We start from the raw sequence: 24,440 nt of genomic DNA on the forward strand, positions 1-24,440 counted from the left end.
GAAGGATTTGTTGTGTCAGCTGGCCCGAGCTGAACAGACTGGAAAAGCTCTTCAACGATTTCTCCGGTGAGTGTTTTTTTTTTACACTGCGGAAGCAATTTCACCATCTTTCCTCGGTGTTTTGACAAACGCATCGAGTGCCTTGTTGCTTGCAAGAACTCTGAATCTGTTACGATACTAAACGGTTTTTTTCTTTTTGTCTACTACAGAGAGAATCTTTCTCGAGGCACTTTATTCGCGAGCTCAGTTTTCCTCAGGTGGTTTCTTCCATCTCTTCAAGATGAGTAGACTGCAAGCAGTCCCTTTCTAGATAGTCGAGAGGTCGCGCGAATTAGCCAAGCGCGAAAAAAATGGAGCAAACGAGCGGAGGGGGGCTTGGGGAGAGTCTCTTCTTGTTTATTTCTCCTCGCTCCACTGTCGTTGCGATGTGGGCACACCCTCTCAACTGACCAGAAAGGGACTGCTTGCAGTCTACAAGACGAGTTGAGACTTCTGCTTAATTGTTGAGAGAACCAATCTAAGAAAATACTGATTGTAATTTCCGAGCCTTTGCTAGCTGAGAATACGAGACAATACAAGAGTCAAGCGTAATTTTTTTTTTTTGCGGAACTGTAAGCTTAATTTGCCAGTTCATAAACAAAGTGATAGGCAGTGAAAGTTTTTGCACTGACAATTACAAATCTTGACAGCAAACTTGGTTGCCTTCTTTTTGTCTTACTAAACAGCATTATTAATAATTTGGTGTATTTGCGAAATCGTTACTTTTTAAAAGCGCCCTGCCATTTTTCTCCCCGACGCACGAAAACTAGTACGTATATCGCAGGATATCTGTTATTTACGGACGACGTGTATTGAGTTCACCATGACCATATTGGGGCAGTTACAGTGTGTTGAATAATAATCACACATATCTTTTCATTCTTGAGAATGCACCACAAAAACATCAAAGCTCTTCAAAATTGCTGCTGTGAAGTTCGTGAGTCACATTGAGTGATCAACACTGGGAACCAGAGTTAAATTGAGCCCCAGGGAGGGAGGAGCGAGATAGTTTTTGATCTCTCCTCGTTGGAAGGTGGTGAGTTAATTCTACCCCTCGAACACAACAAGACAACTGCAAGAAAAATGGAAGTGTTCCGCATCAGTGTTGTCTTTTATACTCCTTTTCGAGCTTCGAAAGGCCTCATTAGTTGAGTCTAGGAAGAGGATATTAACTGAGTTTCATCTGTATGAGCTAGGCAGCTGAAAAATACTCCTCAACTTACGGCATCTTCGGACAAAGTTAATTAAATTAATCTGGCTAATTTTTGTTTTTTGAGGGAAAGGTAGCGGTGTGACAATATTTTCGTTACCCAGTAGTTCTTGCCAGAAATCGTAAAAATCGTAAATATTATGCTTGAGTAACCTGTGTCTGTTACCACTGCAAGTTAGAGGCAACAGAACTTTTGACCCGTTGCCTTAGGCAAAGGAAGGTTTCTTTAAATTGATGTGTCATGCGCATAAAGTACATACAAAAGAGTACGGTTATTGGGGAGACCAAAATCTTTAATAAGTAAAACAAATAAGAACGTAAGAAATCTCACTCATTTTCATATACAGAGTATTAGAAAAAAAAAAAAAGATAATAATAATTATAATAATAACGAATTCTTACAGAGGAAACAGTCCGCACTTTTCGTTGATAAGATTAGTAAGGTCAACAGATTTATTCCGCCTCTTGAAAGTAGGTAACGTACCAGAAGATCTTACAAAATCATTTAATTTGGACTTGGTCACTATGTAGTTATGTTTACCATATGTATGGAAAGTGGTGAAATGCCCGGAGTATTCCACTGTGTTGGGAGGAGGGGGGAGGGGAGTTGTTAAAGATTCGAATTGACTGGCGCATGATCCCGCCAAAGGAGACTTTCCAGTAGTAATTTTCAAACTGAATTGAAATTGACGGGAAAAAAAGCTGAAGATAAACAAGACATTAAGTTACCTCAAGCGTCACTTCCTCACATCATGCACGATTCTTAATGTCACGTTAAATGTGTTAATTCACACGGGATCCATAAACAAGATAATACCTCAAGCGTCACTTCCTCACATCATGCAGGATTCTTAATGTCACGTTAAATGTATTAAGTCACTCAGGATCCATCTCGTCACTTAGTCCAACGCAAATCGCGAAGGTCGTTCCTCGGGCCCCAACGAGCGCGAGCCGCGCGGAAGTGAGGGAAACTGAAAACCAGCAAGTGTGGCAGAGCAGCCTTAGTTCCAGTTCTCTTTCTCCCGTTTCCAACTTCCCAACTACACCTACTGTGACGACTAGAAAAATGCTCAAAAATATAACTTTTTATTGCCGGTTTTCACTGTCGATTTTTCCCACGCCATTGAAACAAAAATCGAAGCAATTCCATGAATGAATTCAAGAAATTGACATGTTTGGATGATAAGTAAATAAGGAATCTGTCCAAGTGTCAAGGTCTGTGCGGTATCCGTACTCGAATTATTTGACAAAATCTTTCACACAAATTTATAAAGCTTATGGCCGCCGAAAATAGGAAAGAAACATCTGGAGTTCACTTTTCCAGAAAAGAGGTTTCTTTTCCCTTGTGAATTTAAATATTCAATCTCCTCAAACTTAAATTGTTGAGAATGCTGAAAGTCACTCGAAGATACGGAACATCTCTGTCACGGCCGTCCTTCTGATGTCACGCTCGATGAAAACTTGGAAATTGAAACTGTTCTATTTTCAAAAAGGAGGTACGACATCGAGCTAAGAAATTATGAAAAGACATATTTTTAGGTAATCTTGCCTTGAATGAAGACCTCCCGGTTTTGAATTTTAGAATTTGGTGACGTCACGTGAAAACCAAGGATTCCTATTTGTCCGCAACGAAGCAGCCACCCTTCATAAAGAGTATACCGGGGTGGCTCCTATTATTACTTTAAAAATACTAATACCGATTATTTGAATTTGAATTTGAATTTCAGTTTTCCTATGCAACGGAGTGAGACAGTAATTCTAAGGCTATGGAAGAAAATTCAGAATACCAGCAATACATTGAATCCCGCAAACAGCGTCTAGCAATTTTTAATAAACTTGGAGATAGACGAGCAGAGGGAAAGGAATACAAACTTATAGCCGAGAGGTATTACTTTCTTGGAGACTACCAACTGAGTATTGAACATGGTAAAGAAAGCTTAAGTATTGCTAAGGAAATTGGAAATAGACAAGCAGAGGGAGAGGCGTGTAATGTTCTAGCCTGGTCGTATTACCGACTTGAAGACTACCAACTAAGTATTAAAAATGGTAAAGAAAGCCTAAGTATTGCTAAGGAAATTGGAAATAGACAAGCAGAGGGAGAGGCGTGTAACGTTCTAGCCTGGTCGTATTACCGACTTGAAGACTACCAACTAAGTATTAAAAATGGTAAAGAATGCTTAAGTATTGCTAAGGAAATTGGAAATAGACAAGCGGAGGGAGAGACGTATAGAGGTCTAGCCTTGTCGTATTACGCGTTAAAAGACTACCAACTAAGTATAGAACATTGTAAAGAATGCTTAAGTATTGCTAAGGAAATTGGTAATAGACAAGCGGAGGGAGAGGCGTATAGAGGTCTAGCCTCGTCGTATTATACGTTAAAAGACTACCAACTAAGTATTGAACATTGTAAAAAATGCTTAAGTATTGCTAAGGAAGTTGGAAATAGACAAGCGGAGGGAGAGGCGAATAGAGGTCTAGCCTTGTCGTATCACTATGTTAAAGACTACCAACTAAGTGTTGAACATGGTAAAGAAAGCCTAAATATTGTTAAGGAAATTGGAGATAGACGAGCAGTGGCATTGGCGTATGGATTTCTAGCCTGGTCGTATAACAATCTTAAAGACTACCAACAAAGTATCAAACATGGTGAAGAATGGTTAAGTATTGCTAAGGAAATTGGAAACAGACAAGCAGAGGGAGACGCGTGTAGAGTTCTAGCCTGGTCGTATAACGATATTAAAGACTACCAACTATGTATTGAACACGGTAAAGAAAGCCTCCGTATCGCTAAGGAAACTGGATATAAAACTGGAGAGGTGTATGCTTACCAGATACTGTCAGACTCGTATAAAAGTCTTGGAGACCACAAACAAGCAATGGAATGGGCTAACCAAATAAGAGAAGCAGAGTCGTCTTGCAGTCTTGGAGAAAACAAAGAAGCCAGTGAAAGCAACCTTCAAATGCAAATTACAGAAAATGGTTTTGATGAATCATCAAGCTCAGTGGATCCTAAAGAAGCCAAACAAGGGGAAGATATATTCGGAGACGTAGACGGGCTCTCAAACGATAGTTCAGGTAATATTACAGTATTTTAAAAATTGCAGAAAATTCATAGTCCAAATCACAGGATTTTCTTCTCTGTTTTTGAGTTGGGAGAAGCTTTTATTTGGTAGGGCTTTCTGGGGGCTCAGGGTTTTAATGTTGAAAGATCTTTACGTTCCACGTTTGAGCTAACTGAAAAGTATTTTGGTCGTCAAAAACTACAAGCATAAAACTTAGTTGTTTGGTCGTCTTATAGATATTAAAATTATCCGAACGTGACGATAGACAGGAAAAAAGAACTTTAATGCAATAGAAACAACATAACTGAGAAGTATAAACTGAGTTTTCTACCAACAGAAGCTACGAACACCCGCATAGTGTGTTTTTGTGAAGAGATTATTGATACTCTTTAAATGAGCATTGGCCAAAAGCAAAGCCTCGTGCGCTTGCACCGACTTGTTTTGAGAACACCAAACATGGTTGCCAATAGTTTTTAATTGATGATGAGTACCACCATCCCGTCAATTGAGACTGGAGCCCATGAGAAGGAGCCTCTATCTGTATTAACTCCTTGGGTCAAACCTTTCCCGAGTAAATTTATTTTATTGAAATGCTTTTCCCGCGAAAAGGTTTGGAGTATGAATTTTGATCTATGATAATTTAATTATTATTGCTATTCTTTTACTGGGTATTTAAAATGTGGGCTTCACCTGAGAGCCGTTCTGAAAATAAATATACCCGGGAAAGGGTTGATTTCACTGAGATTTAAAGGCCGAGTTTCACGGTCAAGCGCATGCGCGAGCAGACCGGCTCAAAAACAAATTGTACGGGTCGACACTAAATTCGATGTGAGCTTATGGAGGAACAATCTGTTGAAATCGCGCCCAAATTTGGATCATCCGCTCTTCGTTCTTCACTTTTTGTAATCTTTGTTTCCTGTTGTAAATATAAGTTCGATTTTTGTAAGGTTAAAAGTGTTTTAGCATCCGAAAACGAAATTTTTGTCGATGTCTCCGATTGTGTTCAGAGGGAAGTAGGCGTTCGTTACCACTAACACTTCTTGTCACATGAAAAACTCCGTTATATACAACTGACAATTTATATTAACAAAATTATCAGATTCTCTTTTGACGTTTGTTGTTTTTCCTGTCAGGAGTCCAGTCAAAAGACACAGTAGAGTGTTCAAGAAACGCGAAATGCACGACGGAGACTAACTTTTACGGCCGGGAGAAATTCTAAATTTCACTCAGGATGAAATGAGAGGATGAAACTTTTCAGCCACGCGTTTCAAACTGTGGTTAAATAGTTACAACTGTTTTTAAAGGATCTACTAAACCATGTGTGTATTGTTTTTTTTTTTTTTTGTAACATATTTTTGCCATAAGTACCAAGTGAGATTAAAGCACGAGGACCAAGAGCGCAGCTTGCCTATGTAAATGCGTTGAAGACTGGAAAAGTAAAGGTGTACCGTGCTAGAATCATGCTGATAGGCCAAGATCGAGCGGGAAAGACGAGTTTGAAGAAATCCTTCTTAGGTCTTCCATTCGACCCTTATGAGCAGAGCACTGATGGAATAGAGGTTGATCCATCAAAGTTCGAAATTGATGTTGATCAAGTGAAGAACTGGCAGCGAACTGACGAGAAGTTAAGTGTGTCTCAGTTTGCAAACGACCTTGCAAAGATGGTGGCTGCTCAGATTGGAGAAGATGAAACAAGTGTAAACCCAGGAGCTCAAGATGAACCAAAGGAGATGACATATCAAAAGAATGAGGTTGGTATCCTGACATACATAGATTAGACAGAGAATTTTGAGACTGAAGTAAGTAACTGTACGATGCAACAACAGCGCAATACAACACAATGTAATGAATACGTTACCGCCGACCGGCAGTGCAATACTGTACGTTAATAGTATATGGGTTTTTGTTTTATTATTCTTACCCAGCTTGTCAAAGCCTAGTTTAGCAGCCAACATTTTTCCTTTATGAATGTTACCACTAAAGGTTTGTTTCGTTGTGTTGATCAAAGTAAGTCTCTATGTTAACGTTGGAAACTAAACTGAGGACTTATTTTTCTAATTGAATAGTCTGGTTTTACCGCCGCTAAGGAAGATGAGTCTATGGAGAAAAAATCTCAAGTGAATCAGGTTGGTTACATTATTTGTAAAAGAACAAAAGTAAGCACATCAAAACAGAAACTATTGTTAGACTATATCGAACGCATTTTTTCGGTTTCAGTCAAGCTCGATGACCTGTACACGAACAATGTTTGATGTAGAAGTACAGTGAAACTAAAGGGGCCAGAACAGTAAAAACAAAAACAAAAACAAAAAAACAAAAAAGAAAAAGAAAAACGAAACAAAACAAAACAGAGAAAGCTTTGTTTTTGTTTTATTATTCTTACCCAGCTTGTCAAAGAGTAGTTTAGCAGCCAACATGTTTGCCTTTATGAATGTTACCACTGAAGGTTGGTTTCTAGACTGTTCACAGTCCCCCTATTTTTCCGTGGGATTCTCGAGACCGGTATGCTTCGATGGAGCTGCCGCCATCTTGGTTTGTAAAAGCGAGCGCGATCTGGGGAGACTGTCTAAACTACCGAGGGGAGGGGAGTTTTTTCGCTTCCCATCCCCAACTATACTAACACCCACTCCCGCTCCCCTCGGTAGTTTAGACACTCTCCCCAGATCGCGCTTGCTCAGTTTTACAACCAAGATGGCGGCGGTTCCATCGAAGCATACCGGTCTCGAGAATCCCACGGAAAAATAGGGGGACTGTGAACAGTCTAGTTGGTTTCGTTGTGTTGATAAAAGTAAGTCTCTATGGTAACGTTGGAAACTAAACTGAGGTCTTATTTTTCTGATTGAATAGTCTGGTTTTACCGCCGCTAAAGAAGATGAGTCTATGGAGAAAAACTCTGAAGTGAATCAGGTTGGTTACATTATTTGTAAAAGAAAAAAAGGTAAGCACATCAAAACAGAAACTATTGTTAGACTATATCGAATGCATTTTTTCCATTTCAGTCAAGGTCGATGACTTGCACACGAACAATTTTTGCTATAGAAGTACAGTGAAACTAAAGGGGCCCATAACGGTAAAAAAAAAAACAACAACAAACAAACAAAACAAAACAGAGAAAGCTTTGCATCAGCGTTTGTTCGAAATTCATATTGCACCCTACTAAACAAATACGTGAATTTACTTTATCAAGCTACTTTCAAGACAGTCATCATAGCGTTGATTACAAACGAAGCACTTCTGAAAAGATGGCTTGTATTGCGAGGGTCTTAAGTTAAATCTTCCTGATAGATTGCTAACACATGAGATCCTGCCTCAAATCCTAGGCGACCCTTTGGGAATAAAAAGCAAAGTAAAGTGGTCAAACTGCAGTCTTGATTGATTGATTGGTTGATTGATTGATTAATTGATTGTTTGATTGATTGAATGATTGATTGATTGAGATCTCTCCTCAACTGAAGAGCGAGTGGTGAAAGTAGTCGCGTTCGCTTTGGTTTCATCCCATCGTGCGTAATCACTAACTAAGACCAACTAATAAAACTCGCATTACTTTTCTCAGAAGGAAAACCGACCCTGACTTCTTCACACTCGTTTTCTCGCGCGTCTAAAATATTATATGCATTTTTAGGCTTCTAGTTCGGATTGCATTATTGTCTCGTTTGCCTTTGGTATAATTGATCACAATGATGACTATGGCTTTGCTTTAAGAAGTCCTTTTTCAAATCGCTGTATTAGACATAGCAATGTCTTCTCATGCGAATATTGGGGCATTAGGATTAACGATTGCAAGCGGGATTGACTAAGAGATATACAGACAGCATTTTCTAGCAGCCAGTGTTTACATATTCCTAACGGGTGTCCTTTTTTTTGCTTGAACTGATAAAAACGTAAAACGGTGTTATAAAACAGCTTAAGGAGTAGTTTTACCTTTTGAGCCATGTATCAGACCAACAGCTACGATGTCGTAACCATTCAAAAAACTACTTTCAGGATCCTATCAGGGAAGGAACCACATTTGCGAAAGTCCATGAAGCTCAAACTGGGCGCCACAACGAGAATGTAGCTAAAGAATCTGCATTGGATTTCGACCCTACTTTGCCTCCGGAAGAATTCACAGATCTTCTCGTTCAACATTTAAAAGGTTTAAACCTGCCAAGTGATTCAACATCAGCGAAAAACCACATGACTCTAGACCTTTGGGACTTTGCGGGACAGCATCTTTATTACGCTTCCTATCCAGTGTTCTTGTCATCACGAGCAGTTTATATGCTGGTGTACAATCTCAGCAAAGAATTAAAGAACATTGCTGAGCCCTGTGTCAGACAAGGTGTTAATGACATTCTTTTAAGAAACCCAAATGGCGAAACAAATTTGGAGAACTTGTTGTCGTGGCTTGTTTCAGTCAGAACTATGTGTTCAGCAAAAGCGAATGACAGAAAAGAGGCTGGTAAAGAGCCATCTTACCTACGTCCCCCTGTGTTTGTTGTAGGAACACATGCTGACAAACCTTTCCAGGACATTAAGATAATGGAACAGCTGATCCAGATGGTGCTTTCTCGAAAAGACTTTGATGGTCACGTCATCCGGCCATTTTTTTCAATTGATAATACGCAAGGGTCATCAGGGGCTGGCGTTCGTGCAATTCAGGAAAAAATGATTGAAGTGTTACAACAAGAGCCATACATGGGGGAGGAGGTACCACTTCGGTAAGTTTACAAAAAAAGAACCAGTTGAAACATCACTTACTCGGCTTTTGAGTGCATTAAAAGCGCACTTAGTTGACCGTTGTTTTCTTTGATTATCTAGTAACTGAATATCAAGGTGAAAGTTGAGATATGTGGAGGCTGTCTTCAACGTTACAATGTAATGGTAATAGCAAACGGACGTCAAAAACTTGAAAAAATGCGTTTGGTAGGAGAACGGAAAGGGTAATTTTTCACAGACTTTGTAGTTTCTATAGAGAGAGGGCGTACCATGCGGGCAAAAACATCCCTCTACTTTACATGCTAAGACAGCTGAAAGGTCAAAGCTACCAATATAATGTTTGTATGTTGCATTTATTTGGATTATCTCTTTTCTTTGCCCTTCAGGTGGTTTAACTTTGAGAAGGTCATTAAGGCTTTGATTGGCAAGAAAACGTATTACCTGAACCTGGAACAACTCAAAACCATTATCCAGGAAGTGTGCTTTGTCCGGAATGAGAACGAAATTGCCACCATGTTGGATTTCTATCACGACCTCGGAATTATCGTTAAACACCACAACACTGTTGTACTACAGGCCCAGTGGTTAATTGACGTCTTTAAACAACTCATAACCATCCGTCCGTACAACGACATGGTAAGAACCTGACAGAATAAAAAGTGTAAAAAGAGAGCAGCCACGTGCCTTATTCTTGGCTGCCTTTTACTGTTTGGTGCAAAGGTGTGTTATCTGAAAGTTAATTTTTAAATATTAAAAACCGAAATCCTCCCTAGATCTGGAAAAAATAGGTTGCTATTGTAACATCAAATTCAGTGAACCCTTGATATACCATGCCAAATTGCTCCCAGAAAAAAATTCTCAAAAAGTCACAAAGTTTCGTGGCATTTGTGCAAAAAATAAAGAAAAAGAGTTGTTTGCGTGAAGTGCTTCTATAATCAAATTTTTACCTCATGAATTTTAAAGTTTATCACATAGAATTTTAGAAAAGATTAAAAACGCCGTTTACCGTTTCTAAATATTTGCATTGGTTCCAGAGATATTCACGTTTGAAAAATGTGTAAAGTATGTAAATGAGTGGACTGATGACGTCATATTCTCAACTCAATATAACATCAAGTATATATATAGAGCTTTCTCAGTCAATCGACAGCAGAGACCATTGAAACCTGCCAGGCTAATAGTTCTTAAGGCAATACACTTACGATTATAAAAAAAAATTGGTTCCCATGGCAACTCACTCCTTTCCAGTCCCCTCCAACCTGATTTCAATATTTTAGTGATTTTCAGCTTGAAAAACATTTAACAAGGCCATGAACTCGACCTAACATATTTATACGCTTGCTGGATCATGCAGATGAGGCACCATTGGCAAATATCAAAATAGAACGCCAAAGGTGGCCAGTTAAGCCTTAAGTATCAGGGAGGACTGGAACCCGGTATGTTGCCATGGTAACAAAACTGATAAGCTCATATTATGGAGCGCATCTAGAACAATGTCTTTGTAAAGAATCAAGCATTTCTGATACAAATTGGCTGAGATATCTTTTTTTCACAATATTTGACCAAAATTCGGTTGAGTTTATGACGTCATCACTTGGCTAATTTGCATATTTTAAAAACTTGAATATCTCTGGAACAAAAAGAGATATTTGAAAATAGTAAACAGCATTTCTCTTACCGTACAGACTACTTGTTTATAATTAAAATGGCTTAGATTAGAAAGACGCGAATTTGGTCATAGTAGCACTTTAAAGTGCATACTTAACGTGTCGCAATCATTTTCTCGTTTTTTACCGTCAACCTTTGTACTAGATAAAGGCAAATTTATACACTGAGATCCTTTCCAATGAAAGAAGACCTGTAAGTACTTTTTTTCTCTGGAGTGCCATTGCCTTAATGAAGTCTTAACATTCTCTACTTCCCATTATCAGGCTTTGCTACAGTTGCTTGAATGCTAAAATAGGCTGTCTTCTGAAACAAATTGCCATCGATCATTCTTCGCAAATTTGGCCTGACATTCCCATGAGGTCAGTCAGGTGCTTGTCTATGTCTCTTGCTTTCAGCTAAGTTCCTGAGTTTGCATAGAAAGATTACTATGGAAGTGCGACTTTGACGTAAAGTACTTCTAATTATGAAATAAATGTGATGGTATATTTCAAGCCTGATGAATAAATGAGAATAATGTATTATTCTAGAAAGTGACACAGGCATACTCGGAGAAAAATCCGAGTGCTCCTATCAGGAGTCGAACCTAAGACCTTCCGATTACTAGTTTGGATCCTCTGCCACTGAGCTACAGTTAGAGCTAACTGTAGCGCAGTGGAAGAGCATCCGAACTAGTAATCGGAAGGTCTTAGGTTCGACTCCTGAAAAGAGCACTCGGATTTTTTTTCCCAGTATGCCTGTTTCACTTTCTAGAATAATACATCATTATCATTTTTAATTAGTTCTCAAACTTAGTAATACATAAAGTGAGCAGCGAATAAATGACATTTGGTTCAGCTGAATGAATCTTGGTACCCAATGAAACGACAGATGTGATGTGAGTTCAAAACGGTTTTTGATCTGAGGTGAAACACTTGCATTTTACTAGTAGCAGCAACTCAAAACAACTTCACACAGGTACGATTATTTATCCAATGTAGGAAAATGCTTAACGCAAACAAGTTGGGGTATCCTCTTTGTTCTGACTACTTGCATATTAACTGCATCTGTGAATGTTCCTGAAGGAAAGCTTACTGATGTTTTAATAAACAAATGAAAAACAAACATTTCACGCTCAAACCTTCCGTCAGTTTCACGGACGTTTTACTTTTCCCCGTCGGTCATTCGTTATCCATAAATATTAAAATGGTTCAACATAAAGCGAAAACTCATACAAAGCAGTCCCTCGAACTTAACTCGAATTAAGAATTGAAGCAAATGAGATTCGTTCGCCGCGCCCTGTAGGGAAGTAGTGTATGTAATGTGGAATTTGCTCTACTCAAATGTGTGATGACAAAAGCCGCTCGTCGTTGGTATCGTTTCACATTTTGTGTAAAGAAACAAAGAAGTGTTTGATAAATTCAGTGCTCTCTATTCACAACTTTTTTTTGAGACATTATGATCATGTCACAAACTCGGACTTCGTGCTTTTTTAAACACCTCGAAACAATAGAAGCGCTTACCCTGAGGCCTCATGCTTTCATCTGTTTCTCGGTTTCTGGAACCCCTGATCATGATAAAGCACCTGACCTCTCTTTTGAAAGTACCTTAAATATACCTTGCGTCAGCCAATCATAATTCAGAAATTTATCAGCAAGTAGTATGATATCTCTAAAACAGACCTAAAAATATGATTGACGTGTAAACCCAACTTCCAGTGTCGCACATTACTAACAAGATGCACTGCGGGTGTGCTTTATATAGGGTGTTAAGCCTTTTTGCTTTACGTATATTTTTCATCAAACATGCAAGAACGTTTCCTTGGTGTCTTTAGATGTTAAAAAGGCCTTGAAAGAGCGTCCCTAAAGAACCTTCTTCGTTGTTTTGATTTTTTGGCAGGAATCTAGACATTCCAAGCTGTGGAGAGACATGGAAGAAACAGGCGTCCTTAGTATGAGGCTTGTTGAACACGTATTTTCCAAGTATTGTCAGCAAGGCGTACCCAAGGAGGACATTTTAAATATGATGGAGCATTTCGGATTGCTAGTCAAGTTTGCGAGGTCTCCAAGTGATATACATTACTTTGTGCCAGCGCAACTGAAGACGCCACCTAAAGCCCTTCAAAAAATGGAACCCTCGTCGTCCGACCCATGCCCCCTGTATCTTCACTTTTTGGAGGGCTTTGTTCCTCATGGCCTCTTCTTTCAGCTGGTGTCAAGGTGTTCTCGACAGTGCCCTGCTAATGGATTCATGCAGCCTCCCAGATTTTATGAGGGGGCGTCGACCTTCTTCCTTGAGAAAACTTGCCGCTACCAACTGACCCTTTTGTGCAAGAAAAGGTTCATCAAGATTGTCTTGAAACACCAGAAAACACAAGACGAGCAACTGTCTCTGACTGAAGAAGAAGAAGTAGCAAGTGTTGTGCGAACGTTTCTGGAAGATGAATTGGGCAATATGAGACAAGAGCTGCCCTGGTTGAACAATTTAAAGTATGAATTGTGTGTTGAATGTCCTTGCTGTCCAGAGGAGGAAATCAAGTGTGCAAACCACGGTCAAGTCTCTTGTGCACATGAGGACTGCATGAGCCTTGTCAAGGTTATGTCTGGAGGGTGTTTAAGCTGCTGCTTCCAATGTTGTCAAACCGCGAATCTCCCCAGACTGGAAAAGTGGTTCTCGGTCAAAGGTGAGGACAAAATGTCGTATATGGTCTAAATCAGTTTAATTTTGAAAAGGGTTCAATGACTGGTTGCCTTCATGAGCTGTAAATTATACAATCATAACCTAAACGATTGGTCAAAGATACTAGTAAAAGAGTTATCTTTTCAGAACCCTACCCAGAACAATTAAACCCGAAAATGGACGGTTTAATGGGCACGTCAACTGTGAGTTGTCTATTTACGATAACAATCGCTGTCGGTCTTCTTATTTTGTGAATAAGGTGAAAAATACTTTGAAAAGATGCGGATAGCTATTAAATCCAAGAGAGGGTATTCACACGAAAGATACAGGTAAAATTGCATGTTGAAGTTGTGGAATAATGCTCATTTACTAACTGTATTTTTACTGTGTCCTAATATCAACAAAATTATTTTAGAAGATTCCGTTGATTTGAAGTGGGTATTTGTACTGCCCAAAATTTCTTCCGTCATCAAAGCGCACACATAAAAGAAAATGCGATTTTTCTTTTTTGAGGTTAAGCTCGGGGAAGAAATTATTGGTCGAGTTCTCCTTAAAGAGCATGGTGGCTTATTATTATTTCACGTTACATTAACTCTTTGTAGACCGGGAGAGGGGAGAGGCTGGGTTGATCCTGCCCGCGCCGACTTTGACTGTTTATAATTTTTTTAATATGTGAGCGAACGCCACCGAACTTCGTGACTTTTTGTTAAGATAGTCAGCTGGAATCAATTTTTTGTGCATGCAGATGCCCAAATGGCCCCATTTTTTGGTACTGTCATTTGTTTCGGCACCTTTAAGGCATTTTACTGTCACTTTGGTGCGCTATTTACAGAAAAAATACTGTCTAGTGTTTCATTAACGGAAGTAATGGCTTAGTTTTTTAATGCTGCAGCCAAGCAAAGCTGTTATATACTGCATGCAGCCCTAATAACGTGGAAAGAGTCTGATGACCCCCTCTTTGCATTTTATTTTCTTAATGTAATCCTGGGCTGGATGTAGCTAGCTACCGTGCAAAGTTTCCAAGGAAAATTAAATACAGCTCTTTGATATCTACACATGTATCAGTGTAGTGAAAGGGAAAACTTTATTAATTGTTTAACACAGGTACTTCAACTGATGATTTGTTTGAAGAGAGTCAGGAACATACTATTTTCAAGAGAGAGTTGTTACACAAAAGGAAAAGGGACGCAGAAGACACAGGTAAATGCGTCTGAATCTTTGATGTTTTTTGTGGAAAACCACTCACTAAAGCTTTGATGTCAGTAAATACAGTACGCACAAACTTCTGACAGTATGCATGATTCATTTCGATGTAAAACTTACAAGAGTTTTTCTTACATGCATGTTTCAGTTAAGCATTACTTCTTGATTTACAGGTACGTCAAGTGATGATTCGCCTGAACAGACGCCAATATCTTGTAAATCCAAGAGAGGGTTGTCACACCGCACTTATAAGAATTCCAAATTGAAAAAGTGTGTGGAAGATTCAGGTAAAAACGCCTAAATCTGTATTACTTTTGTCAGATAAAGTAATTGATTTTTTTGTGTTTCTTAATCAAGACAATCATTCAAGGAGATTCCATTAAACTGCACTACACATCCTTACTGCGTTTCTTGCATCGCTAACGCGCGCAAAAGAATGGGGCAATTATTAGTCCTTTTCTTTTAAAAGAACATAGTGACTTCCTATTTTTTTTCTTGGAAGTATTTTAAGAAAATACGACTCTTAGCGATATCTTCAAATTTCAAAAAAATTCTTGTCTCAGTTTTCAAATATTCTCAGGATCAGCTATTAAAATTTGTTCTTTAGGTGCTTCATTGGATTGGTACAGTAACCCAATACAACCCAATGTTTTCGTTAGTGTCATACTTTGGCACTTTTAAAGCATTTTACTGTCACGTTGTTACGTTTTTACTAGACCAGTAAGTAGTATGTCATTGACAGGAATGGCTTTTTGGAAGTAGTGGGTGACTCATCTCTTAATGCTTGGTTTTTTGGTAATGATGTCATAAACTAGCAAAGTTATTATATACTTCATGCATCCCTACAGCGGAAACCAAGCAGTAACCCCCATTTTTCTCTACTTTTCTTGATCTACTAGATATAATAAGCAACTGTGCAAATTTCTCGCGAAATTCATTAGTTTGTTTTTCGGTGGAGTTGTTTCAACATCACCTATAGCTTGAAAACATGCTTGCCTGCTCTCCTCTTTCCTTCTTCCCTTCCCTTCCTTCCTCCCTTCCCTTCCTACCCTTCCTCCCTCCTCCATTCCTTCCTTCCTTCCTTCTTTCGTACTCTTCCCTCTCTCACTTCCTCCCTTCCTCCCTCCCTCTCTCCTTCCTTCCTTCCTTCCTTCGATTCCTTCTTTCCTCCCTCCCTTTTTTCCTCTCTACTTCCCTTCCTTCCTTCCTTCCTTCCCTCGCTTTGTTCGTTCCTTCATTCTTTCCTTCCTTTTTTCTTCCACCCTTATTCCCTATCTTCCCTCGCTTTGTTCGTTCCTTCATTCTTTCCTTCCTTCTTTCTTCTACCCTTATTCCCTATCTCCCTTCCTTCCTTCCTGCCTTCGTTCGTTCGTTCCTTCCTTCCTTCCTTCCTTCCTTCCTTCCTTTCTTCCTTCCTTCTTTTCTTCCTTCCTTCCTTCCCTCGCTTTGTTTGTTCCTTCCTTCCTTCCTTCCTTCCTTCCTTCCTTCCTTCCTTCCTTCCTTCCTTCCTTCCTTCCTTCCTTCCTTCCTTCCTTCCTTCCTTTCTTCCTTCCTTCCCTCCTTCCTTCCTGCCTTCGTTCCTTCCTTCCTTCCTTCCTTCCTTCCTTTCTTCCTTTCTTCCTTCCTTCCTTCCTTCCTGCCTTCGTTCGTTCCTTCCTTCCTTCCTTCATTCCTTCCTTCCTTCCTTCCTTCCTTCCTTCCTTCCTTCCTTCCTTCCTTCCTTCCTCCCTTCCTTCATTCCTTCCTTCCTTCCTTCCTTCCTTCCTTCCTTCCTTCCTTCCTTCCTTCATTCCTTGCTTCCTTCTTTCGCTTTGTTCGTTCCTTCATTCTTTCCTTCCTTCTTTCTTCCTCCCTTATTCCCTATCTCCCTTTTTTTCTACTTTTCTTTCTTCCTTCACTTCTTTCTTTCCTGCCTACCTTCTTTCCTTTTTGCCTTCCTTTTTTTGTTTCTTCCTGGTATTCTTTCTTTCTTCATTGACACTTTAATTAAGTGATTGATTTATTTTGTTTCATTACCAAGATACTGCGCGTATTGAAAGGGAATTAAATTTGCCTTAAGTAACTATCAATACATGCATTATTGTTTCTTCGATCAGTAGGTGCAAATATTGTAACAAAGGGAGCGAAATAAGATAGACTGTAACACCGACTTATGGTACAATTGAGCTGCATCCATGATATCAGTTATAGAAGCAGAGACAGATGAGCATGAAACACTGAGGAGAATGATGTCATCATTAATCTATCCCCCACCCCTTCCCACTAGGACTACTGAGTGCCTGCATAGTTGAGCTCGGGAATTTCAGTTACCAATTCCTGACATTAAGCCTTGCCTTGTATGGTCTGAATAATATTTTAAGGATGTCTCGGTTAGTAATGGCAACTGTAGTAACTCGTCTAACTGATGTGTTATAACCATTTGGAGCTTCAGAACATTTAGAAAGACTAATACGGTTTTTGCTTACTCTTCAGCGAAGCAAAATTTACATGATGTCGAACAACTGCAACGTTATCCCAGGATCATCACCAGGATGACTGACGTATCAAGAAGGTTGGACGAGATTGTTTCAGACAAAGGCTTCACAGTTTCTGACAATGAGGGATCAGGAAATTGCATGTTTTACTCATTGTCAGAACAACTGGACCTTGTGAAGGGAATTCAGATATCTCAGAACGCGTTGAGGCAGCACATTGTCCAGTATCTCGAGAAGAACCCTACACTGGTAAGTCGCTGAGGGTGAAGAAGCTTGGAAGATGTGGCGCTTTGTAACTGTATCCTCACATTCAGGAATCCGATGGTCAATTCATGACCATGATGTAACTGCAAGGGAAAATATTTTTTTAACAAGCCATAGCTAGTCATCCCATGTGAGATGACAACTCCATTCATCAAGTATATTACGGAAATGATGAATTGGGAAGCATATTTTTTCCAAATACTAGACATAAATTGATCCTTTTGATAGTAGCTACTGTTAATTAAATTGGTGCACTGACGTACAAGACAAATTGGAGCAAAACCGAAACATTTTCGAAACTTCAGTAATATTGAGGACGTCATTTACGTTCATTCTTACAGAAAACAGTGAGATTGAGCTTGTGACCATCTCAGCAAGTTTTTGGAAAATCTTAAAGAAAGACAGTGTATAATGAAACGGCCTACATATTTTTATAGTTCCACCAACTTTTATAAACTGGAATAAAAGAAAACCAAATTCCTTTCTAGGCATTGCCCTTCTCCTATTGAGCTAACATCGCCTTAACTAAATATGATGCTTATTCTTATTATTTTCTTGTCTTCAGTTAGATGGAACAAACTTGTTCAATTTTGTTCACGGGTATCAGTCTTGGTCTGATTACCTAACAAAGATGTCTGCAGATGGGACGTGGGGTGATCACGTGATTCTCTATGCTGTAGCAAACTGCTATGAAACATGCATTCATGTGATTAGCAGTCTGTCTCCCAATCATGACGTAACCATCAGCCCAGAACAAAAACGTGATGTTGAAAGTAGCAACCGGCTTGTGCTGGGGCACTTACACGAGCACCACTACGTCAGTCTTCGACCCAAATCAGGTGAATAAGCTGTCACAGTTAAACTTTGAAAAATAGGTTTTGGCAGATAGAAGGTGGTCGGTTTGACCTACGAGAAGTTAGCTAGGGCGGAACTGAACGATAAATTGGGTAAAGTTAATGCGAGCCAAAAGCATATCCAGTTATTGTTACTTGCATCATCCGCATAGAATTTCGATTAGTTTACACTGTAAAATATCTCGAGGGTTCTTTCTATTTGTAGGCATTTCTACAAAAACTTATGGATGCCAACTTTCAAAATGTTTATACAGTCAACTCTTGCTAAAATAGAGGCCTTTAGGACCATTTAGTGCGGTGCGTAATATTACCAATTCATCCTCGCCGGGTCTTCATTCCTATTCACAATAACAAGATGTCTGTAATGGAAAGGTGTTCACAAGACCGAACTTAACTGTATTTGATTACAGTTGAAGGGTTTGATACGTGGTGAAAATGGGTGTGAGTGCTGGTTTTGCCACAAAAATTCGACGCGCTCCAAATAAGCTTTTTCTTTTACAGATTGTTATTTACATTTTTATTGTTAATATCCTAATAAGTAAACCAGGGCTATCACTTAATATGCTACGTAGAACCTGTTGGTATAGTTTGGAACAGCGTAGTATTAATTGGCAAAGATGACACCTTCTGAGGATACTTTAATTAACCAAGGTCTCTGTCTTGCTTGTTGCGACCAAATAACAGTTTGAAAGCAGCCTCTATGGCGCCATCACCAACCTCTCTGAACCCTCTAGTAATCACTCTTCCCAAAAAACACATGCACTGCCAAAGGATGAGGAACAAAAAGTCATCGAACATCTAAACATTCAGTGATTTTTTTACGTTCGTTATATGTACAATGAACGGTATGAACAGTGTGAAATTCGCAGTTTGATCGTTGTAGCGGAGTTAGAAGAGTTTGCACGTACAAATGACGTCATTAAGAGGTGTGACTGGCGCACGTGATGAGAGTCTAGAGTCCAGTCAGATTGACTGGTCAATAAATTTTTTCAAATTGTTTTGGCGAGTAGCGGAAAACACAGGAAATTTTTTTGCAGGCAAGTAAAACTTGTCCAATGAAAATCTGTCGACGCCCGTTGCAAGTGACTTCAACCAGGTTAGAAGAAGCTAGAATTTTGTTGTGGTGTAAAAAGAAAGGAAGTATTTGTCGAAAAGTGATGTCCATAGAAATCCTGTAATGGCGAGTAATCGATTACAAATCGCAGTGAAGCGGCTGGCGTGCTGTAATATTTTGGGTTCAGAAATTCTCATCGTGACATTAGTCACGCTACTCGCAAACGGCTCGTAGCGTATTTTTTCTTCTTACCACATTTTGACGTTATCTGTGCGTTATCAGAGAACAGATGCACGTTAATTGCATAACTAACGACGCAGAGACGGTTGTCCGCTGTATTTATTGGCCGATCTTTACAGGGATCTTGATACATAGCAAATTACATGTGCTTCTCCTCACTGTTGTGAGCTTTATGAAGGAGTCATCACTTTGCAGGGGTTTAGTAACAGACTTAATTTTGTTGCTTGCTTCTTTCAAACAATAGCTGCTTTCAGTACTCTACGGTATTCTTATATTCAAATACTCAAGCACTCTGTTCTTTGTATTTGCAGTTAAAATTGGCAGTCCATCTCCTGATGAATTGGAGGAAGTATCAGTGAGCATTGGCGACACTTGGCGTGTGCTGGGACGTCGGCTGAAGTTTGAAAAAGCAAAGTTGGAAGAGTTTGACCATTGCAAATGGAGGTTAAGTGAAAAAGCATATGAAATGCTGATGGAGTGGAAACAAAAGGAAGGCTCAGAAGCAACGTACCGAGTTCTACATGAAGCATTGTGTCACAAATTTGTAAATCGTACAGATTTAGCAGACAAAATTTGTCGTTAAGCTCAAGTTCAAGTTCTTGAAAAAAGTCGCTGAAAAATAATTATGGTCTGCCGCCCCTTGGATAATTTGTGTCCCACCGTTATTGCTAAAGGTTAGTCAGGTGATAATTTCCTGAGATACTGTAGGGGTTAATAATCACTGATCAAATGGGAACAACTACTTGTTAAGTTCCTTACTAAAGACTTGTTGAAAACATGAGGACAACAGTTTAAAACTGTAAATGCTTTGAAGCCAAGAGTCATGCCAAGAATAGGTAAATTGTTATCATCCGGGTAGGTGTAATTATGAGAAGGTATGTTTGAGATGACATTGACTGTCTGGACAACCTGAGCGGAAGTCATTACCAAGGTTAAGATTCTGATGATCACGTTTGTCATCACCTCAAACTGTCCCTCTCTCGACTATACTCACCCAGAGGTGATCATAATTTACCTAATTATGAGTTCAATCATACTTGAAGTGAGACACGAGTATAAACAGACATCAATGAAAAATAAATAACAATAAACGGAACAGAAACAGAGGAAAACTTACTAACATTTCCCTTGGGTTACTGTGACGTAGGCGGTCATGCCACATAACTAAGTCACTTTTCTTACTATTCTTATTTAGTAAGATAGAGGGCCACAGATACCTTTTAGTGCCGTTTAAGGTGGCTTACTACAGTTTTAATGGAGTATAAGGGCACAACTTTTAACTCTTTTAAAAAAGGTTCCAAGCTGTTTTTCCCTTCACTATTTACTGTTTGCTTAAGTCTTTTACGATTCTATGTGAAATTTGAACAATTAAACGTCAACAAATAGCCAAAATGAGCGACCGAGTACCCAATGAGAGACTGGGCACTAGTAGGTTAAGTCACGTTTTTCTCAAATTCTACCCGTATGACCCCACCTGAAAATTTCAGGAATAAGAAATTGGGTCTGATTTAACATTCATGCAAAGAAAAATAAAAATCTGTAACGCCATGTATCGCGTGCGAGAAAGGTACAGTAAATTAGAGCTCTTTTACCGAATGTTTATCAAACTTTTTTGCCATATTTTTTTGGCCCTAGGCTTGATTACATGTTTGAACGGAGTTTTGAAACTATCGCTACATACACCAAAGAGATTTGACGCCTTTCAAGTGCTGAAGTGGTTTTTGTTACTTCTTGAGGTTACTTGCGTCATCTTTGCACGCGCGACAAATACTGACGTGTGGCAGGCTATCATAGCGCGCGCTACTAAGTCTCGGAAAAACTGTAGTAAGCCACCTTAAATGAAAGACCTACTTACTAATTCCATACCAAGACTCAGTTTCAAATCCTTTACAGTACCAAGCAAATGACCTGGCGTAGTCTCCTGGTAACCGGACACACTGTTGTTGCTTTATCTAATTATTCACAAAGAAACACCACTCTCACCCAAGCTTGCCATCATTTAGAGACAAATTAACAGGAACCGTTGCTTTTGGACATGTACAACATTGTAAACATGCCAAGTCCCCGTGAAAATGTTACCTTAACACCTTTTCATTACTAGCTGCAAACTATTAACCTTTTGTTTATTTTTACCTCAACAGGAAACTAGCAAAGGTGTGTTTCCTCCACTGGTCACATCTTAGTTTCAATTGAAGTTAAACACTGTATTCTTTCAATTTAAATATGTCTAAGTAAATGTTTTCTTTCGCAGTTTGTTGATCTTTTCTTGGAATAATCTTTCAACTGTAAAGCAAAGAATGACGAATGAGTCATCAATTAAGTTTTCCGCTTGTTCAGTGAGTTTAAACGTTCAGTATTCTAATGTTGAAGGAAATAGTTCGAAAGTACTCGACTGCCAGTAGCCGTCACGGTGATGTTATTGCCTATGAAGATTGTAAAAAAACGATTTGTTGATCTCGATCTGTTCATTGTTGGTGAAATGTCCGTCGGTCTTTTGTTAGTAGAATTACCTGGTTTGTTCACTTTTTGTCTGTCTCGTTGATGTCGTAATAAAGTTACTTCTGATGTACAGCAAGTTTTGGCGATTGTACAGTGGTGTTGTTTTTATAAGTTATGGAACCAGCTTACCTCAGTGATTCGTTGATTGTAGTACGCACTGTAACTCATTAAGCGAAGGTGCCGTCGATGCATTCTATGGTTTATTTGTAATTGGCCACCATTTACTGACAGTTCACAATTCACGTCATTTCTGCTAAGGTGGTCGGAACTTCAGTCGAATGCGACCACAGATAGCCCTTCCAAGGACTAAATGCAGTCCGGGATCATCATAATATATCTACATACATGCTTAGTTAGGAAGGAATTATCGGTAATTTATTCTTCAACTCCACTCACTACATCAAACTATTAATAATCAATGATTAGGGAGTGCGTTCGATGATCTCGATCCCAGGCTCTCTCTCCTTTGCCAAGTTGGTGATGATGTCATCCGCCCCTGCAAAATCTGCGGGGGATGCAAGATACGCGTCCCAAGATCCATTCACTCATTCGTTGATCGATTGATTGCCCCATACAATCTCGACTCCAAACGCAATTAGGCGCGCATTATTTCTACGTCGCCACAACAAGTATGGATATGCTGCGATATACACTTAGTTATTTGTACATAGTATACAGTTGATTGTTTGTACTGTAGGAAATGAATATCCTACCGAGTTCCGGCTTATCGTATTTTACCTTTTCTCACAGTTTTCTCCCGGTTCCTTAGGTTACATTGAACGATAAATGTCTTATAAATGTCAAATGAAGTATCGCTGGGTAATTTACTGTTTTTTGTTTTTTTGTTTTTGTTTATGACTTGCCCGCAAACAAAGCAAAACTCGTGAAAATATACAGCGACACTACACTCTGAAACAAATAATAGGACATATTTAATTTATGCACCACCAGACAAAATGATTGTTATTAAGCTTTTTATATCTTGGACCGTTGTTATTGAAGAACAGTTGGTGTAGTGTTCAAGAAAAACCTGGTAGATGGGGCGCGCACACGTCCATTTTCGCCATATTTTTCGGTGAGACGAAGTAGTTCCCACTGTTGGGATAATTTTGTCCACACACTATGTTCTAATACAGTCAGTCGAAGTTTTTTTGACTAGTTAGTTTGCCTTTTTGTCTTAACTAGTTGTAATCAGTTCATGTCCCTGAAAACGAGGGCTAATAATTTTCCAGCATATCTTGTCAAAAAGGGGTCATGAATTTTATCACAGATTTTGTTCGGAAATAGATGCTAGATTGTTGAACATTTTTTCTGATATTGTGACAGTTTTTTAACCTGTTCCTTTCCTAGAGAGCGACACAAAAAATAGGTTACTCAGAAAAGGTGAGCACGGCTAATATGTTAATTAATCAATAGGCTTTCGACCAAAAAATCCCTCCCATCCCCCTCCCCCCAAAAAATTATCGATTCGCTAAAGTGCTTAGTGTAACAGTAAGTGACAGTCATTTTAAAAACTCTTCCTTTCCTTGAGAGCGACACAAAAAATAGAGAACACAGATAAGGTGAGCACTCTTACGGGAGGAGGGAACGGGGCTAATATGTTTATTAATCAATAAGCTTCCGAACAAAAAATCCCTCCCCTTCCCCCCCCCCCCCCCCCAAAAAAAAAAAATATCGAGTCGCTAAACTGCTTATGTTTTGCATGTGCACTTGAAACGGCCATAGAAAACTAAACTGATAAGTTTTGGCGCGAAATGTGAAATTGCGGCCTATTTGAGTTGCCTGTCATGGTCCGTATTTAAATCAATCAATACAGGACATGTTTTCATCAATGATTATTAAAAATGCAGCCGCATTTTCAGAATAACTTGGAAATAATGTTTTTCCCCCTCAGCTTTCCCTCACGTTCAATTAACAACTTGGGCTACACTTAATATTTCCACGAAAAACAAGTTTTCTTTCAAATGTGAGTTTCTTTGCTTTATTTTAAACAGTTTTATATATTGGTGTTTTCCAATAGTTAAGATTTTTTGAGTCAATTTGGACGATTTCTTGAAGTTTTCAGTGTAGGGATTAAGAAATCAAAGATGGCGACAGACCAGAACGAAATAATGACCTGTTTCCTATGACGACTTATTGTTGTTGACCTCTAAGGAAAGAGCGTTCGGCCTACTAGATAACAAGCAGTTGGCGTGTTTTTAATGCTCTTGAAGTTGCGAAGGGGAGTTAAGGGCACTATGTACCCACAAATGCCCTGAAAATCTCACTACCCCTATCTCAAATGGGTTAAGTAAGCAGCCTTGAAAGATATCGAGTTCTTCCACCAATCTGTGAATGTGTGACCCAGCCTTCGATGCCAAGGCAAACGCAGTTCAAATCTTTACCTACTTAATAAACAACGAGTACAGCATCATCTGCTACGATCTTTGACAGGGTCCCAAAGTAAATCAGGGATGGCTGTATTACAGTAATGGAACCCCGATGTGACGGTATACCAAGGTAGAATTGAATCATTACATC

At 39.2% G+C, this 24,440-nt stretch overlaps 2 protein-coding genes across 3 annotated transcripts in view; both read left to right on the plus strand.

Annotated features, from left to right (window-relative positions):
- Positions 1–24,440, plus strand: part of LOC146485503 (uncharacterized) — a 122,073-nt gene that overhangs the window by 81,431 nt on the left and 16,202 nt on the right. The gene's annotated exons all lie outside the window — the stretch shown is intronic.
- The window catches only part of LOC146485508 (uncharacterized), an 80,333-nt gene that overhangs the window by 3,450 nt on the left and 52,443 nt on the right, over positions 1–24,440 (plus strand). For both annotated transcript variants that reach the window (XM_085103386.1, XM_085103385.1), the window contains exons 2-4: positions 2,977–4,324; positions 5,677–6,062; positions 6,378–6,437. In XM_085103386.1, the coding sequence (XP_084959512.1) occupies positions 3,016–4,324; positions 5,677–6,062; positions 6,378–6,437 (1,755 nt within the window). In that variant the 5' untranslated portion in view covers positions 2,977–3,015. The remainder of the gene's footprint in view (positions 1–2,976; positions 4,325–5,676; positions 6,063–6,377; positions 6,438–24,440) is intronic.

Source organism: Pavona decussata, unplaced genomic scaffold (assembly GCF_977016875.1).
Source record: "Pavona decussata unplaced genomic scaffold, jaPavDecu1.1 SCAFFOLD_26, whole genome shotgun sequence".
Taxonomy (NCBI): Eukaryota; Metazoa; Cnidaria; class Anthozoa; order Scleractinia; family Agariciidae; genus Pavona; species Pavona decussata.